Raw genomic sequence first — 19,451 nt, 5'->3', positions numbered from 1 at the left:
AGAAAACCCTTTTAAGGTCTAGCTCTGGAAAACTACTGTAAAATCTTGTCATGGTATGGTTTAGAGACAAACTTAAATGATAAACTAAGTGTATTTCTTGCAGATATTTTTTTTCCTAACAGCCTCGTGAAACTCTGATTTATTAAGTGTCATTAGCATACAATCCTAGAAGGTTTGAGTTGTAAGGAAGCTTCAAGATCATCTAGTTCCAACCCCCCTGCCATGGGCAGGGAAACCTCCTGCTAAAGCAGCTTGCTCAAGGCCCCATCCAGTCTGCCTTTGAACACTGCTAGGTTTGGAGCCTGCACAGGTTCTCTGGGCAACCTGTTCCAGTGCCTCACCACCCTCATGGGGAAGAGTTGCTTCCTCATGTCTCATCTCAAACTATCTTCTAGTTGGAAGCCATAATCTCTCATCCTGTCACTTCATGCCTCTGTACAAAGTCACTGTCCTGTAGCTCCCTTCAAATCCTGGGAGGCTGCTCTGGGGTCTTCTGGAGCTTTCTCTTCTGTTGGCTGAACAATCCCAACTCTCTCAGCCTGTCCTCACAGCAGAAGTACTCCAGCCCTCTTGTCTTTGTGGCTTCCTCCGGACTTGCTCTAACGGCTTTATATTCTTCTTGAGTTGAAAGCTCTTGAGCTGGGCACAATGTTCAAGGTGGGTTCTCAGGAGTGTGGACTAGAAGGGGGGAATCCCATCCCTTGGCCTAAAGCTTATGCTGCTTTTGAGTGCTCTATGAATTGTCACACCTTGTATGAGAAAGTTCTGCATAGTAAAGGCTCTGGTACAGCACATGGCATTACACCTGACAGGTTTCAGAGGGCAGTGCAAGATACAACCCCCTAAGTAAGGCCTTCTCAACAAAATCTAAAGCTTCTTTTGCAACACTTGCTCTTTTTGGAGCTTTTTCCCGTGGTAGAACTACCTTTCATGTTTGCTTCACTTATGTCTATGATCAAAATATTGTGGCCATTATTTTCGTGTTCTTTACCATGTTATTTCAAAGAAAAAGCTTTAGGCAAGTCTGCTGAGGTTACTCAAGAATGGTAAGAGTGAGGAAAAATGTGTGTAAGGCTGAAAGTTTTCACAGTTTTCACAGAATCACAGAACCATAGGGGTTGGAAGGGACCTCTAGAGCTTGAGTCCAACTCCCCTGCCAAGGCAGGATTAGGGTAATTCACACAGGAATGTATCCAGGTGGGTTTGGCAAGTCTCCAGAGAAGGAGGCTCCACAACCCCTCTGAGCAACCTGTTCCAGTGCTCTGTCACCCTCACTGTGAAGAAGTTTCTCCCCATGTTGAGCTAGAACCCTCTATGTTGCAGCTTGGAGCTTTTGATCCTTGTCTGATTGCTGCTGACCAGTGAAAAGAGATTGGCCCCAGCCACTTGACACCCACCCTTGAGGTATTTATATACATTGATCAGATGCCTTCTCAGTTTTCTCCAGGCTAAACAGCCCCAGGGCTCTGAGTCTCTTCACAGGGGAGCTGCTCAAGTCCCTCAGCCATTCTTCTGGCTCTCCACTGGACCTTCCAGCAGGTCCCTGTCTTTTCTGAGCTGGGGAGCCCAAAACTGGACACAGTATTCCAGGTGTGGTCTCACTAGGGCAGAGTAGAGGGGGAGAAGAATCTCTCTGGACTTGCTGGACACACTTTTCCTTATGCACCCCAAGATGACATTGGCTCTATTGGCCTGAAGGGTACGTGCAGAACTTGCTGTCCACCAGGACTCCAAGGTCTTTCTGCACAGAGTAGCTTTGCAGCAGGGCAGCCTCCAACCTGTACTGGAGAGGATCCAAGTATCTGGAGAGCTCAGAAGCTTTTGTTTCTCTGTTTTTGTATCTACCTTGCTGCAGGAGCACTTAGGAGTCAGTTATGGGCTGGTGTGGTAAACACTGTATTAAAAATTGGATTAAATGATAACAGAGCACTTGCAATCAAAGAGTGAGAGCAGACAAAGTAGATGTATGAGATGGAGCAAATAAGAAAGCAATCAACTTTGATCTTCAAGGCTAAGTGGTGATTTCAGCACACCCAGAGCCCAATTATCCACATGATGGTATCTCTGTGGTCAAGTGAGAGAAAAGAGACAACCATCATCTGTGAAACTGCAGCTGAGCTTCCCAGAAACTCAAGTGTGCAGTCATTTCCCTCTGCTTTGAAATTCTGATCTATTGTTGTCTGTCCATGTAAGCTGCTCTTCTTCCGGGAGAGCTTCTGAGTGCTGAGGGTGGCTGAGAACTGAGTGATAAGTGATGTATTTCTCTCTGCTTGGTTGCAGGGGTTGGGGTGGAGGGGTAACCAACAGAGAAGAGGTGTTGGTTCCTGTCATTTGTAGTTAAGATCAGAAAGCACAAAGGAGGGGGGAGGGGGAACCCTCTTAGAGATTGGGTTTTAGAATAATGCTACATATTTCTAAGTTATATTGTGCTTATGTAAAACCCATGGCTTTCTTGCTCACCCTTCTTCTGAAGCTGCAGGCTAAAGGATCTCAACTCTAATCTGTTTACAACAGCAGGGCTAATTCATGTGTGCTGCACTATAGAAATATTATCTCTTCTGGAGGAAGATGATTTGGTAGCAGATAAAGAGCTATTCAATAGTAATTTTAATTGATTTTTCTATTGTGCTGTAATTCAGAATGTCACAGAAGGTGCAGGAAAGAACAAATCTTCAGGCAAAACCCTTGCCACGTATAGGCTGTATTGGAAAAGAATGCAAGAGATTATTCATCCTCTACCATCTCAGCTCATCTTCCTTTGTTTTGAATCGATGCCTGATGGTGTCAGGGAATTTGACTTAGAGAACCTGAAAGCAAGTTATTCTGAACTGCAGGGTGCCTGAATAACCTTCTCTCAGTGGCTGTGCATTTTGTCATGGCAAAGCCACTTCACTCCTCTGGCATGTTATTCAGCTTTTAAGGTTCCTCGACTTTTTATTGCGGCTTCTATTGGCACAGGGAAGGTTTTATCTTCGGAGAAGTGCAGCCTGTGGCTTGAGATGTTATTTATTGAAATAGAAGGCAGCAGTCTGAGTGCTGAGGTGGTATTATGGATGCATAGGAGTACAGTGAGGTGGAGTTTTTGAAGTTAGAAGGGCCCCTGCAGCACCCAGGCAGTGGGAATCAGTTATGTCCCTGCCCTAAGAGGCTGTTGAGTCTGGAGAGAATACCCTGAGCTGACCTTATTGTGGCCTTTCAGTATCTTAAAGGGGCCTACAAGAGAGCTGGGGAGGGACTTTTTCGGATGTCAGGTAGTGATAGAACTAGGGGGAATGGAGCAAAGCTAGGGATGGGCAGTTTCAGGCTGGATGTTAGGAAGTTCTTCACAATGAGGGTGGTGAGAGCCTGGAATGGGATGCCCAGGGAGGTGGTGGTAGCCCCATCACTGGAGGTGTTTAAGGCCAGCCTGGATGAGGCCTTAGCCTGATCCTAGTGTTAGGTGTCTCTGCCCATGGCAGGGTGGTTGGAACTAGATGATCCTTGTGGTCCCTTCCAATCCGGACTGATTCTATCATTCTAAGCATGTGATAAGACCCAGTCTATAGTATCAGAGTAAGCAGGCAACCACAGCAAACCTAGCCCCTTGCCTGCACCTTTGTTCCTTAGCAGGTTGCCCGGGATTGTGATACCCAGGTGGGTTTTGAAAGGTCTCCAGGAGAAGGAGACTCCATAACCTCCCTGGGGATAAAAAAAAAGCACATCAGTAGCTCCTCCTTTCTGCTATTGTGGCTTATGAGCATACATCACATTGAGAAGGTCCAGCAAGCTACCTGCCAGGAAAGCTTTTTCCAATTACCCAATAAATCTCTCTTACCGAAAGTACCAAATGCTTGGGATTGCATCCAAGCAAGGGTAGTGAAGAAAAAAATAAAAGAAACCACAAGCAGAGAGCAAGCCCAGCAACCTGAACAAATAAAAGGCCTTAAGATTGTACTGAAGGTTCCAGCCTCTACTTGGATTATGAAGATGAATTACTTGTTTTTGTCAGATTTCTCATTCTTACTCCGTACAAACCCCACCAGCTGGTCTGGGTCGTAAAACAAATATGAATGTTTATTATGAGCCAACTGACATTGGCAAGGATAGAAGAGTTAAATCCTGTGACCTTCTGAAGGTTGAAATGCAATAAACTCCAGATTAATTGGCATTCCAAAACAAAAGCATTTTCAAACCAACAGATGAGCCTATGGTGTATTGTGTTCAGCTTTGCTGTCCTCATGCCCTAGGACTTGGTGGTTGGGCTTTGGGTGTTTTTGAGGAAGCAGAAGTATTTATAGCTCACAGAGCACTGTCTTTTCATGGGGAGAGAATAGGGAGCCAGTATATTCTAGGAAAATATAAATGTGAGATGAATTTATACAGTATTATTGGAGATACTGGGAGTTGTCCAGAGAAGGGCTGTGAAGCTGGTGAGAGGCCTAGAGCACAGCCCTGTGAGGAGAGGCTGAGGGAGCTGGGGGTGTGCAGCCTGCAGAAGAGGAGGCTTAGGGCTGACCTCATTGCTGTCTACAACTACCTGAAGGGAGGTTGTAACCAGGTGGGGGTTGGTCTCTTCTGCCAGGCAACCAGCAACAGAACAAGGGGACACAGTGTCAAGCTGTGCCAGGGCAGGTCTAGGCTGGATGTTAGGAGGAAGTTCTTCACAGAGAGAGTGATTGGCATTGGAATGGGCTGCCCAGGGAGGTGGTGGAGTCACCATCCCTGGAGGTGTTGAAGCAAAGCCTGGCTGAGGCACTTAGTGCCATGGTCTAGTTAATTGGATAGGGCTGGGTGCTGGATGATTTTGGAGGTCTCTTCCAACCTGTTTGATTCTATGAATATTTGATAGGTCAAGTCTTAAATACAGTGAGGTTTGATAGCCTGGTTGTATAGTAGAGAGGATGGCAAGCTCTGTGTGGAAACTCAAAAGCACCTGGTAGTGGCAGCTGGTCGGAAGAAAGCAGGTTGGGCTCTTTGCTACCAGTGGTGCTTGCTATGGATTGCAGTAACAGTAAAAGGCACCTATGCCCTGGGACTTTTTGTGGGGCTGTCTTTCTCCTGGTGAGCTCTGAGAAGGTACTGGGAAGTTGTGAAGCTCCTGCCTAGGACAAACTGCTGCTGGATAATAAGCTGACCACAGAAGCTTTGATGGGATGGAGAGTGGGCATCTTGGCTCCCACATGGATTAAAGAAAACCTCTACAGTTGAAAAATAGGTAACCTAATAGAAACATAGAGCTGCATCAATCCTTAATATTTATTACAGCTTTAGAAAAACAGACCTCAGGGAAATAGAGGTCTGATGTCTTTCTACCATTTCTGTGTCTGAGATCATGTTTCTAGCCCCAACACAAAACTTGTTTTGTATTTGCCAGTGGGTTCCCGTAGATACACACAGAATAACTTCTTTGTTTTGGTCTTGATAACATTTGCTATGTGTTCACTTCTTTATCTGTAAACCTATCCCTACTTGCCATGTTTGGGAGCATTACATTTATGCTTGTGAGCTCGATGGTTTTGATAGTGAGCTTTGGAGGTCTCTTCTAACCTGGTTGATTCTATGATTTTGAGGTAATTCACTAGCCACTTGTCCATGTCATGAAGTTTAGGGTATCTAAGAATATCACACATCTTCTCTAAGAATAAGCATGAGACTGCTGTGAGTCGGAAGACTTCCTCAAGGGAAAACAGAAAGCATTACAGAGCTGTTGGTGCTCCATGGAAATATTTGCTGTAGCATCTCAGGTCTCTCTGCACCCATACATTGATTTTGTTTAAATTTTTTTTTCCACTCCTTGTCCCTGTGTGATCAATACAGAGCTGCCTTGCTTGCTACCACCTAGTTCTAACTCCAGCCATAATGGATTTGCTGTGGCTGTCAGTACAAATGTCTGTTGATGCCAAATGGTGTTAGCATCTGTTTGCTGCACAACAGCATCCTATTCTTCCTTGGTCTATTTCCATCTTGTAACGTTCCAGCCCACCCACTCTTGTCTAGTTTCACTTTCTCCCTGTTTTCCAACCAGCAGCACAAGCACAGTTCAGCAATGTGTGGTCCCAAGGCTCCAGCTCTTGATCTTGTTACCAGAATGTTCTAGTTTGAGGCTAGGTGAAATATTCTAGTGAGAGAAATTAGATGATAGGATGTGAAAAGGAAACAGTGGTGATGTCTACTAATAGGCTTGCTGAGATGTACAAAAACAAGAACATGAAACATAGGTAACACAGTTGCAGAGGCTCTGCGTTGCAGCTGGTGCCTGTACTTTCCTCCCTGGCCTGCTTTCTGTGTAACTAATTCTTCGGCTTTCTAACTCCTTTGGCTGATCCTCCAAACTCACCTTGCATGTAAGGCAAAGTCTGGGATAAGGTAGAGAAGTGGAAGGGTGGTTGGGAGCCCTTCCTGGGGACTCTGGTTTCTAGGAGGGCTGTTGTGTTTCTGTTTTACTTTTTAACTTGTATGTTGCTGTACATAGCTGTATAGATTGTAAGTATCATAGAATCAAACAGGTTGGAAGAGACCTCCAAGCTCATCCAGTCCAGCCTATTACCCAGCCCTAGCCAACCAACTAGACCATGGCATGAAGTGCCTCATCCAGGCTTTTCTTGACCATCTCCAGGGACAGTGACTCCACCACCTCCCTGGACAGCTTATATATTGTGCTAAGCTGTAAATGTAAAGCTTCATTCCTTAATTTCCAGCTGAGTCTAGTCTGGGTGATTTCATAAGAGTGGAGGGGTGGGTAACACTCAAACTGTCACACTAAAGAAGTCAGAAGGTCGTGAAAATCCACCCGTGCAACTCTGTGTGCAGAGTCTAATCACAGTGAGCCTAGAATTAGCTGTCAAAGCCTAACTGAATGCTTCCACTCTTTGTTGTTGTCCTCTACAATCCTGTGGCCACTATTATTTATAATGATGACCACCAACATATTTCTAAATGAAAGTAGTTGAATTAGTGCCCAGTTCAGTGGCCAAACAGTCCACACAAGGTTCTTCCTTATTCAGCAGCTGTGCTTACATGAGGTGAGAGGAGAATCTAGCATCAAGTTTCCCATAATGAGACATTTGTTTATGATACACAGAGCATATTTCACCACACACAGAAAGTTACAGGATTTGGTACAGCTCTTATGTTGTCTTACAAGCTCCATGCTTTGGGGAAAGCCTTAGAGAGCTGCACGGAATCTCCATTGTAAGAAAGCTGTTGGACAAAAAGTCGCACTTGAAGCTGCTAAGTCTGTCCCTCTGCATCCTTCCTCACTCCTGAAATTGTCATCAAATAATTTTGGTGAAGCTGAAAATTTATTTTCATTAAAAAAAAACCAACTTCAAGACAGATAATCAACACTGAATCTACTGAGTAAGGGCAAAGGTTACCTCACTACAGTTTCCTCCTGGGAATCTTTTAGAGGACTCAGAGATTACCCCAAATAACATTGGGAAATTGTGTGATAAGGGGAAAAAAGGTTCATCTTGTCCTGGCAGTTGGAGGAGTGAAGTCATGGAACTGATCTGGAAATTGTCATATATGGTATGGAGTCAGAGAATCTTAGAATGGGTTGAGTTGGAAGAGATCTTGAAGATCATTTATTTCAAACCCCCTTGCCATAGGCAGGGACACCTCGTAGTAGTTGCTCAAAGGTCCACCCAGCCTGGCTTGGAGGACTTTCAGTTCAGAGAACTGTACTAGAGAACCTCTCTACTTCCCATACTTTAAGTTCTGAGCGTTTCCAGCTCTTGCTTTCATCAGAAGAGCTCCAGCCAGCCTGTCTGACCCTTTTTTGCAGCAGTGAGGGTAATGCACCTTGAGAGCTGCAGCAATGTAAGTTCACAGGCTGCCGGAGCAACAACCCTCTAACCCTCTCAAGGTGAGCTTGGTAAAGTATGAGCAGGGTTATGCAGAATGTGCTCTAAAACCAAGTAGATGTTGATGCAGGAGGAGCTTTCCTTTTGAGTTCTGCATTGGGGATAGTTGGTAAAAACAACAGATGCAGAAAGGACCTGTTCTGAGTTGTCTGGCCAGGCACTGGAGCAGGTTGCCTGGGGAAATGGTGCAGTCACCACCCCTGGAGGTGTTCAGAAAACATGCAGACAGGGCACTTAGGATGTGCTTTGGTGGCTGTGGTGGTGTTGGTTGACAGTTGGACTTGATCTGAGAGGTCTTTTCCAACCTTAATGATTCCATAACACAAACACCACCACAAGCTTAGGGTTTAGTAGCTGCTCCTCAACGGGCAGTCGTGCTGGCCTTGCTTTCTGATTTGCTTTCTACCAGAGTACAGATTTGCTACATGAGTGCTTCTGCAAGCTCCAACAACTTTTGGGATGATTTCCCTTTCCTGCTCCTAACCCAGGCACTGGGATCATTTCCATCTCCCACCCTTGTCTCATCTCAGCACCACTGAGTGAACCTTGAGGTCTAATGTCGAGTCCCTGCTGTTGATAGATCTGGATCCAGGCTCTCTTCTCCTCATGCTCTCCTTGGGTTGGTAAAGTTAGGTGGGAGTGCAGTAGATGTATTGCAGATCTTTATAAGCAAAGTGAATTTGTGTGTGCTTCTGGAGGGTGTTTTCCAGCAGCTGTGATTTTTATGTGATTGTGGTTTTCTTAGAGCTCCAGCATCTTGGTTTGATGTCAGATTTATAACTTTCATAGAACAGAGCTTCTTTAGCTAATGAAGTTGCAGTGACAATGTAAAGGTGAACTCTACAAGCTGCAGCATCAATCTAATGAGAAGACTAAACTGTCATGATTTCTGGGAAATGGTGATGTAAGACTTTTTTAACAGAGTTGGGAATACTTTCTCCTTTTCCAATGTGTTTTTGAGTCTCTACACTAGTTTTATCTTCTGCCTTTCTTTTATTTCTCTAAAGTTGTTTCTTATTCTTTTAAATTCTTGTCTTTTTCCTTTCCCTGCCTTGTTTCTGTACAGGCTTTTAATGTTTCCTTCTAAAATGTATTTCTGTAGCCTTTCGATCTCGTTAATCCCTTCCCTCCCTCCCTCCTCCTCTTTGATGTTTGTGCTGTAGTCTTCATCTGGTTCCCAACAGACTTCTCTTAGCTCGTTGCATGATAAAGCAGTGGGCCAATTAGCCTACCAAGAAGGATTTTCCCTCCTTCCCTTGTACAAATCCCTGAAGCACAGGCAGAGTCTCTAGATGGGATGTTTCCATTTGCTGCCTCATGTGGAGCTGCTGCAGCAGCATAGCCTGGAGAGAGACTACACCGTAGAAAGCCTTGGGGTGCAGAGCTGCTGCCCTGCTTCCAGCATCTCCTCGGGCTCCTGCTAGGGGTTTAATTTGTATAACTCACTCTGCTCTTCGCAGTGAAGCTTCATCCCCTCCTGAGACAGCTCTTCAGAGAATACTTTGAGCTCCTGTTCCATGAAAAGCCTGATAACTCCATCGTTAATACATGTAAATCACAGTAGCTGCTCCCGAGGCTGAGTGAAATGAGGCTTGTAAATAGGACCAAGAGGTGTGATCCCCTTGCCACTACCAGGCTCAGAAATACCAAGTGACTCCCAGAATCACAGAATGATATGGGTTGGAAGGGATCTAGTCCAACCCTCCTGCCAGAGCAGGCTTACCTAAGTCAGGTATGCAGATAGGCTTTGAACGATTCCAGAGATGGAGGTTTTATAACCTGTCTGGGCAGCCTGTTCCAGTGCTCTGCCACCCTCGATACAGGCAAGTTCCTTCTCACGTTTAGATGGAGCTTTCTGTGTTCGTTTGTGTCTGCTACTTCTTGTCCTGTTGCTGAGTGCCACTGAAAACCTGACATGCACCCTTTAAGTATTTTTAAGCATAAATAAGATTTCCCCCACTTCAGTCTTCTCTAAGCTAAAAAGCTTTAGCCTCTCTTCATCAGGAAAATGTTCTAGTCCCTTAATTATCTTTGTAGCTCTTTGTTGTACCCTCTGAAGCAGTGCCCTGTCCTCCTTGAACTGGGAGGGGTACAGAACTGGATCCAGTACTCGAGATAAGACCTCACCAGGGCAGAGCAGAGGCTCGTTCCTCCTGCCAGGCTGAGTGCTTCAGCTCCAGTTCAGCACTGCCTTCAGTTCAAGTGCGTGCTCTCAGAATGGGTAATGTTTATAATGTTCAGTGCAAAGACCTTTTCACTCACACCTGGAAACCAAGGCTCAGGGCTAACAGCTCCCAGTTCATTCTTTGGAAGGTCATTTCAAACCTGCGTCATTGAGTGACTTGGGACATTTCTCTCCTGATTTCTCCCCACATAGACTTTACTGACTGTAGCTGGGTGAGGAGGATTAAAGCAATTAACGCTTGTAGAGCATTTAGAATGTTAAAAGCTGTTACATAACCAAGTGTTACTATTTGGGGGTGTGCTGCAGTGCAGCAGATCTTGGTGTTAGCAGTTGGAATGTTGGGAGGGCAGCGAAACACCAAAATGGTGAGGCATAGGGCTGGTCACATTGTCCTGCCAAAGGGCATTTGCTGTTGCTGGGCCACTCTCTGTGGGAAGAGTGTCCTTTAGCTCACTCCACTGATGCCTTTTTGTCCATCAGCAGATGTGATGCTAGTGGAGGTGAAGAGAGTCAGTCCCTCTAACCTACCTGGGAGAACATTCTGTAGAGGAATTTACTGTCTCTGTGCTCCAAGTGCCACTGAGATGTGATTTAATCATTAGTTCTTTTACAAAAAACAAGCTTGCAGATGCATCCATCTGGCAGTCATATCATGTTGTCACCACAAACCATGGCTTCTCTGACTGTTGTGTGCTTTGGAGGTCGTTATATATCCAAATTGCTGTTTCTCATGGGATTCTGTCAGGCTCTCTGTAATGGGTTAGCAAGAATAACTGTGCAGGTAGACCCAAGGAGTGCTGCTTTCATCCCATATTGGTTTCACTGCTGTTGATGCTTCAACTTAAGCTGGCAGTCCTGCCTCTCCTTGATGCTGAAGAAAGACTTGCCTTTGAAGTAGGAATATGTAGCTTTGTGTCCCTGCAGAATGTTTTCTGGTGAACTGTTGCAGGGGATGAGGTGAAGGCTGCTGTGCTCAATCTTTCTCTTATTTTCATTCACCACAATTGGTCACTGTCTACACACAGACTGGTTTTGGTTATTGTCCTTAGAGTTGTTGATCAGAGCAGTTTTGTTCTTTAAGTGAAGCTTCCTTAAACCAGCTCATCTTCTAAAATAGTTGAGAAGAGCCTGAACCAAGATTTGAACTTCTCACTAGTCAGCTTTTAGAGCATTTCCTGCAGCGAAGACTATATCCTTTAGACTTGACAAAGGTTGCAGTGTGACAAACACATAAAAACCAGTTGTCTTTGAACAGTGGAGAGTGGATTCTTCATTTGTCTTCTTGCTGTTGGTAGCTGTAGCCCTTTCAAGCTCTTCATGAACTGCACCATGTGTTTTGTCGTTTGATAATCTGCTCCTTGAGGCAGGGATCTTGCCTCTGCAGCTGCATGGGCAACACACTCCAGTGCTTGAAGAGAAGCTGCATAAAGGGACCTTGGCTAAATCACCCAGCAGTTCATGTTCACTGTGTCCATGGCCTCCTGGATAGAACTTGTTTTGCCCTTAATTTGATTCTTAACAATTTAATTGAGCAATGGGCTCCATCATTTATACACCTGTAGTTGTAGATCTCTGAGGTCATGTCAGCCTAACACTAGCAGAAGCAGCTCAGCAGAAGTGAGCCTAATACCTTCTGCTCTGCCAAAACCAAATCATTTCCCTGCTTTGCTTTTATGAGGGGTTAGAGAGCTCACAGGAGAAATAAACAACTGAAACATGCTGTTGGGGATAATGGTCAAATTCCTCCTCTGTAAAGTCTTGCTCACTTGATTTTTGTGGTTTTGCTGTAGTTGCTCATGACTTCCAGTAAGAGTCCTAATAGCTTAGCAGTCAGTAATCAGGCTTGGAGTTTATTACCTTGCTTGCCTAACTGCAGAAAAGCAGTCAGCCTTGCTATGGGGAGGGCTGACAAGGCTGGGAATGGTCTCAGCTCTAAGCCTGCCTTGTGTTGACAAACCCACCTGCTTTAAGAGTTTCTTGAGTCATACTTAATTTTACTTATTTCCTTTTCCCTGCCACTCTGTTGGACTAGGATGCATTTAATTTTGATCCAAAAGCTGCCGTGTCCTGTTTTAGTGCCTGCTGTGCTCTGCCCAGAGGTGGGCACCTGGCAGAGATGAGGGGAGTTGAGCCCTCCTGGGCATCCTGCCTGCTTGCAGAGCACCTTGAGAAACTCAGATGAGAGCAGCTGCCGTTACATTTTATTCTGCCTACTCCCCTGAGGATCTGGTAATTGCATGTTTGTTTTTATTGCCTTTTGATTTATGTTCCCTTTGCTTGCTGTGTTTGTGACAGATCCTCCTGACTGGGTTCCAGATGAAGTCTGCAGCTACTGCACTGCGTGCAAGGCTCCTTTCACAGTCATTCGCAGGAAACACCACTGCCGGAGCTGTGGCAAGGTAATGACTCAGTCAGACACGTGAGAAATGATCCACCGAGGAGAGCAGCAAATAAGTGCCTTCCGCGGCAGCGCAGCCGCGCAGCCGGACGCGTGCGCTCGGCCAGGGCTCTCCAGTCACCAGTGGGTCTCTACGTCTTGGCTCTCAACTGCTCAGCTCATGTTTAGAAAGTGAGTGGGAGGGGGCTGGCTTCTATACCGCGGTAAGCATTTATCTGCTGAAAAGCAGGACGCCCTGCTGAGATACTGGAACAAACACCCCAAATTCAGAGCCACTCTAGTTGAGTGCTGTAAGCTTCACCCAGCTGCGGCCTGCGCTGCCAGGGGGTGGTGCACAGCTTACTTGCAGGGACGCTGTGTCCCTTTGCTTTCTTTTTCAATCTCTGCAGGACTGTGATGTGTAGGGCTGCTTCTCAGCAGGTTTAGGGGGTGTAAGAGGGAGTGAGGGAGAACAAAGCAGTCATTTACCTCAGGAAGCCAGAAACCTGCAGTCTCATTTTGTTTGCTTGCTGGTGCACAAGTTAAAAAGGAAGAAGGTGGAGTAGGTGGCTTTGTCATCTTTGTGGTGGACTTGCAGGAGCAGGACCTTTGTTGATATTTGCAGATATTTGCACATAGTCCCCAAGTCTTTAAAAGCAAGGGAGAGAGATACTTCATCTGATTTCTGTTGGAGCTGCCTTCCCCAGTGACCTGCAGAGACACCAGCCTGCCTTGGCTGATGCTGGGGCTTGGGCACAGCTATGCGAAGTGGTCATGGGCCTCTGAGCTGCCTGCAGAGAGCTTTGCCTTGCTGTGCTGGGCAAGGGGATGGTGCTGCCAATGAACAAAAGCTCAGCATGCACAATTTTCTCTACCCCCTCCCTAAAACCACTTTTCCCCCTTCTAGTTCTTCCAAGGCACCAAAGTGACATCTGCCTCTTGTTTTTCAGATCTTCTGTTCCCGCTGCTCCTCTCACTCTGCTCCATTACCTCGTTATGGTCAGATGAAGCCTGTCCGTGTTTGCACTCACTGTTACATGTTCCATGTCACTCCTTTCTATAGTGACAAAGCTGGTATCTGACATATTAAACTACTGGTGTGTCTTCTGGACTGAGAGATTTGACCTAAGCCAAGATATTAACTTGCAAGAGGGACCCCGTGAGGGCACGGAGGCTGTGACATCCATTGTTATAAATTTTGTACAGACAGTTTTTATTGCATTTTACAAAGCTGCTAAAGGGAAGTATGAAGTGGCTGCAGCTCTGAGGCTGCACTACAGTCTTCCATGAATTTATAACATTCATGTTACGATGCCATATGCAGAACAAATGCACTGTGGGGAAGGAAATAGGGCTCAGAATCGAACAAGCGTCGCTGCTTATCTTACATGCTTAGGAGCAGAGTAACAAATCCATCCCAGCAAATCCAAATCCCAAAGCTCAGACACTTGTGTGCTCACCAGAAAACCAGCATGGCTGTGAGTGGCAGCACTCTCCCTGCTGCAGTTTCACTTTCCCATTACTGGGTTTTTCTTTTACTGCCTATGCTAAGCAAAACTATTTCCGATCCATATTACAAAGGCAAAATTGTCTTTGAATCACATAGGAAGCGCTGAGGGTTCTGGAGCAGTTATATTCCTATTGCCTTTCATTTACTGAGCAGAGCAATAACTCCCAGTTGTCTTCTTTTAAAAAAAAATCAAGTTTTACAACTTCTAATTCCATCTCTTAGAGGCTTGGAAATATTTGTTATCTGCATCATTTCTGCTGAATCCTCCTAGAAATTCTGTGGTATGCTCTTGTTATCTCAGCATTGAAAACTTAAAGTTCTGAGGAAATAGGTACCAAATGGACAAATTCATATCAAAAGACTTCCTTTTGAAAGGGGTTAGCAGCAGCAAAATTGAGGAGAAGTGATTAAATTATTTCTCCCATAGTGAGTTTAAGTGTTTTGGGGGGGTAGATGTTTGTTTGCCTTCAAATTTGGTTTTTTTTCCTTGAAAACCCATGGTGCCATTCTCAAACCTATGGATCAGTTCTCCAAGCCCATGGGGCCATTCTGAAACTTAGGAATCCATTCTCCAAGCCTGTGGGACCATTCTGAAGCTCATGGGGCCACTCTCTAAGCCCCCGGAGCCACCCTCCAAGTCTCTGGGTCCACTCCATGATTTTTAGAAAGACAAATATGTAATGAGATACTCCAAAGGTCCTACAGAATGGTCAGCCAGGGAAAAGGGGACTTGTCCACGTTTGTCACAGTCCCTGTGTAAGGTATTCCACACTGGTCCTTTCGCTCATGCTGCCAACTTGGGAGCTGTTTGCATCCATCTTTATCTCTGCTTTGAGAGGATAGAAAGGAGACTCACACAGATTCATGCGATGGTCTTGCGCCAACTGCTTGCTATAAGAGCTCCCTGAGCACTGGGGTTTTGAGGGCGTTTGGACACGCTTTGAGTTAGCCACATGAAAAGCCAGGCAGGGTGTGCTGTGGTTGCAGGGGGAGAGGCCGATCAAGGGCCCTTTGCTGGGTCCCCTTTCCTGCCCGGCGGTGTTGCGCTCCGAGAGCGATAAACGCAAAAGGCTGAGGAAGCTGCTGGCGGTGTCATGCTGGAGAAAGGTCACCCTGCAGAGGGATGCAGCAAAACTGGCCAGTGTTGATTGTTCCTGTCATTATTCCTGTTGGGGGACACATTCCTTTGAAGTGGTTTAATATTCGATGTTACTGAGCCATAGAAGGGTACAAGAGTTTGTCACTCCTGTCGTTTTGAGTCGGAGGAATCGGCTTCACTTAGTTTCTGTGTAATGCACAAGCCTTATGATGCTGTTTGCACAGTGTCAGCTATGATGTGGTTATCCTCACCTTATTTATATTTTTATTATTGCTATTGTTGTTATTGTTTCCATGAAATCCTTCCCAGTGGAGTCTTCAGAGTGTCGGCACTCACCAGAGGTCGGCAAGGTGTAGGGCTGGGTGATTGGTGGGAAGTGGGTGACGTGGGTGCAAGCAACGATCCTTATTCAGGCTTAAATCTCAGGCTTCACATTGCAATGATTATTGCAGTTTTATTTTTAGAGGAAAAAAACAAAAAGAATGAAAAAAAAAATCCCCACATCTAAAAGAACCCAACAGATTTAATGCTTCTTTTATAGGATTAAATTAAACAAGTGCGAGAAACTTCAGTTGTGAAAGAAATATGCACAAAAAGTTGCTTCTGTGGAAAGGAAAAGAATCTTATTTAATGGACTGACTATTTATTCGAGCTCGTTTTTATTTTGTAAATGCTGTAATTCAGAATCATTTCCATAAATATGATATTTAAAGATCTCAGACACTATAGTTTCTTATGTAAATACAGACTCCTATTTCTCTTACTGAAAAGCACAATGACTATATCAATACTAATATACGTTTGCCTCAAGGAAGACTTTCATCTTGTAATCTCCTCAAGATAATTAAAGTGTCAGGACTTTCTACTTCCTTGTGCTGGATTGCTCTTTCCTTTCGGGGTCTGCTTACGTGGAGTGACAGCTGCCATCCTGGCAGACCAACTGCCCTTAAGTCTTTTCTCACTTGGCAAGGAACAGCAAAGAAATGGGTTAGAGTTTGATGATGGAAGTTGGCTGTATATATAATCATGGCATTGTTTCGGTTGAAAAAGGCCTTTAAAATCCTGCAGTCCACCTGCCAAGCCAGCACTGCCGTGGCCATTAAACCATGTCCCCAAGTGCCATGTCCACAGGTTTCTGGAACATCTCCAGGGATGGTGACTCCACCACTTCCCTCTGTTCCCATCCCTGAGCACTCCTGCAGCAAAGAAATGTTGCCTAACATCCAACCTAAACCTTTCATGGCACAACCTCCTTTCTGCTACTTGTGGAGAGCAATGAGGGCTGCTCTCAGTCTGCTTTCTCCAGACTCAACAATCCTCGTTCCCTTAGCTGCTCCTCACCAGATCTGTTCTTCAGCCCCCCAAGGGGTGCAGCACAAGCCTGTCATTCAGCAGCGCCTTCTGCTGTCTCTTGCAGGCTGAGAATCTCCCTGAACTATCTTGTCAGTGGGCATCTGACACAGGAGGCACATTTGATCTGAATTCTCTCTTTGGGATGGAGGGGATAGAAATCTGGGGTGAGAGCAGCACTCCTTGGGTTTACCTGCAGGGTTATTCTTAGGAAGCAGAAATGCCTGGTGCTGATTTGTTCTGCTGCTTGTGTGAAGCAGAACTGCTCTAGGTTTTATAAGAATGCATTTTCTTTTCCAGAGGGCCTAATGCATGGCTTTGGGATGAGATTTCTCCGAAGAAAAACATCTTGCACAGCTCTGATGTTAAGATCTCAGCTTCAGCAGTGCAACAACAGGAGCACTTTATGGGAAGCCTGCGCTCAAGTTTAAGGTTGTGTAGGAATTTGCACACATAACATTTATGGGCAAATAAGGCTGCCTTGAGGTGTGTGTAAGTAAATGAACAGCAAAAACTTATCCTGAAGGGACTTTTTTAACTGAAATTTACATCACCTCTAAGTTCTGAGTGGGGGGAAAGGGGTTTTCTCCAAACCACAAAGTGTTCCAGCAGTTTTCCTGATGGGGATATCACAGCAGGAGCAATAAGAAGATAATAAGGTAAGAGCAATATTTCAAAGGTTGGGAGTAATTCAGCTGGTATTGGATTCCCCTCTACAAGTTCCCTCTGAATTGAGATTGTTCAGACTAAAAAGCAATTCAACTCTTAATCATTTAAAGTGATCTTTTTTAGGTCAGCATTTCCTCCTCTCCCTGGGTTTGTAAAGGGAAATAGGATATCAGGGCTCCCTCTGCAGTCACAGGAACTCCAATTAGAAAAAGTCTCCTCTTCCAGAGAATGTCCCTGTGCAGGAAATTCAAATATCCTGAAAAGCTGTCACACAGCAGCTCAGTGAGGAGGAGCTGGGATGAACTCTTGAGTGAGGGAAATGAGCTTTCTCTGCGATGTTCTCTGATCTGGGGAGGAGGAGGAAAATGAGGTACATGTGTGTGGTTGTGTCGGTACATGGATTGAGGACATGAGGCTGGGCTGTGGATGCAAGAGACTTGACTGTAGGGAATGCCCAAACAGAGCCCTGTCCCCGTCCTGCCTGGGAGCTGGAGGGGCCCAGCAGCGCTGGCAGTGCCTGAGCTCCAGCTGAACTTGCTGTCAGATTATGCAGAGCCAAAGCACCCTTCAGTTTCCGTGGCAACCCCCCGATAGCATTTCTCCACTGAGTGCCAAGGCTGCAGCACTGTTCTTGGCCAGGCAGGCACAGAGGCTTTTGCCTTCCTCGGAGGGATTGTGGTTGCTCAAACATCTCTGTAGCCAAGATTTATGCTGCAGAGTCAAAAGTTTACTGTGACCTTGATTTTCTGATGATACTCACTGAATTGGGCTTTATTTATGTTCCTTGTCTGGAAGAAATCTTCTCTATGGGCAGCTTTTGACAACTTCCGAGGGTTCTATAGTTATTTTCCCCCTCTTTAATGCTTTATTTCCCCTCCCTCCCCACCTATAATCCACTAGCAGGTTTTGCTGTGTTTAAACCAGATGCCATATGTATCCTCTCTGGGTGTCTTGCAGGTAGTAAATATTAGAGGCAATATTAGACAGGTCAAAGAGCCTTCAACTCTTTCACTTCCTGATCAAGTTCCAGGTGCAGGCTTCATTCAACCCTTCATTTGGTGTCCTTGTGCCTGCAGGAGCATCCTGCCGATCACTTTCTTCCTGCCGTGGCTTTTGCACAAAGATGTTTAGGGTTCTACAGTATTCCTTTACTCTGTGGAGGAGAAAGGATGGATCCTAAATGTCAAGCTTTAGTAGCTCATAGTAAATTAGAGCTAATGGACAAACTGAGCTTGCTTTTCTTCATTGCGCTTAATCAACACAACCAACCAACCCAAAACGGGCAGCAAAGTGTGAGGCCAGAAGGATGAAGAGGAGAAGACTTCTTATAGCAAATCTGTAAGTGTGGAGATGATGTTTGAATGAAATAATTGGTCTCTTTGAAAACAAGCTGTATCTGTTGTGTATGAGGGATGCTGGGGCTCATGCATAAAACAAACTGGGCAATTAGTTTTTCACGAGCTCGCTTCACTCCTTGTTTTCACCAAACATGAAGGCTCTGAAGTTTAAAGTATGATTTGATTATTTTTTCCCCCTCCCCTCATGTTTCACTCAAAGATAAGAAGTTGTCTTAATTTTCCTCTGCACACCACCACCAGTGACTCCCTTTTTACAAGGAGCCATGTAGAAAAGACAATGGGGGATGGGGACAAGTTACTGCTGGGGAGCTTCCCATGAGACTCCAGAAGAAAATGTTTCCTCATGAGAACAGTCAGACACTGGAATTGCCTCCCAAGGGAAGCAGTGGAGTCCCTACATGGAGCAGTTTTAAGACTCATCTTGACAGGATGCTAGGCCAGCTCTTTGCAACTGCGCTTTCACCTAGAAGGGTTGGACCTGATGGTCCTTGTGGTCCCTTCCACTCTGACATTCTGTGACTCAGTCTGTGAAAGCTCTGACCAAGCTTGTCTGCAAAAGAGGAAATTCCTCTGTAGCTCATGTGGCAAACTGTGGAGCCTCCAGGACTCCTCCTGCTGCTCCACACTCCTGAGCTGTGTGCCAGCAGGGATGAGGCAACTGCAAAGGGGACTGTTGCTCATGTCCAGTTGCTGAGCTGCTCTGCCATCTTCTCTTTCTCATTAGCTGGAGATGCCCAACACAGCCTGCAGTGCCAGGGTCCCCTGTGCCTGGGGATGGCAGAGCTACCCAGGTTTGCAGGGTTTGGTGCCAGTGTCTTGGAGGCTTCTGGTCCCCTGATGCCACCAAAGGATGCCCCAGCTCTGCAGGGGCTCTGCTGTGCTCCTGCCTCCCTGCTCATGTAAGTAGCTCGTTAAGACTTCCAATGCTCCATGAACCCATCCGAGACCACAAACTGCAGCACAAAGCCTTTTGTGGAGGGAGCAGCTTCCCTGGGTGGGATAAAAGCAGCAACTCTGTTTATTTGTTTGTTAATTTGAATCCTCTTGGGACAGCAAGCT

At 45.6% G+C, this 19,451-nt stretch overlaps 1 protein-coding gene across 4 annotated transcripts in view; it reads left to right on the top strand.

Moving 5' to 3' along the window:
- The window catches only part of ZFYVE28 (zinc finger FYVE-type containing 28), a 127,333-nt gene extending 111,453 nt beyond the window's left edge, over window positions 1–15,880 (top strand). For all 4 annotated transcript variants that reach the window (XM_064151574.1, XM_064151573.1, XM_064151572.1 and 1 more), the window contains 2 exons: window positions 12,325–12,428; window positions 13,357–15,880. In XM_064151574.1, the coding sequence (XP_064007644.1) occupies window positions 12,325–12,428; window positions 13,357–13,488 (236 nt within the window). In that variant the 3' untranslated portion in view covers window positions 13,489–15,880. The remainder of the gene's footprint in view (window positions 1–12,324; window positions 12,429–13,356) is intronic.
- The last annotated feature ends 3,571 nt before the right edge of the window (window positions 15,881–19,451 follow it).

Source organism: Pogoniulus pusillus, chromosome 11, assembly GCF_015220805.1.
Source record: "Pogoniulus pusillus isolate bPogPus1 chromosome 11, bPogPus1.pri, whole genome shotgun sequence".
In the NCBI taxonomy this organism is placed as follows: domain Eukaryota; kingdom Metazoa; phylum Chordata; class Aves; order Piciformes; family Lybiidae; genus Pogoniulus; species Pogoniulus pusillus.
Note: the sequence above shows the minus strand (reverse complement) of the source record. Positions and strands in the feature narration are given on the sequence as shown.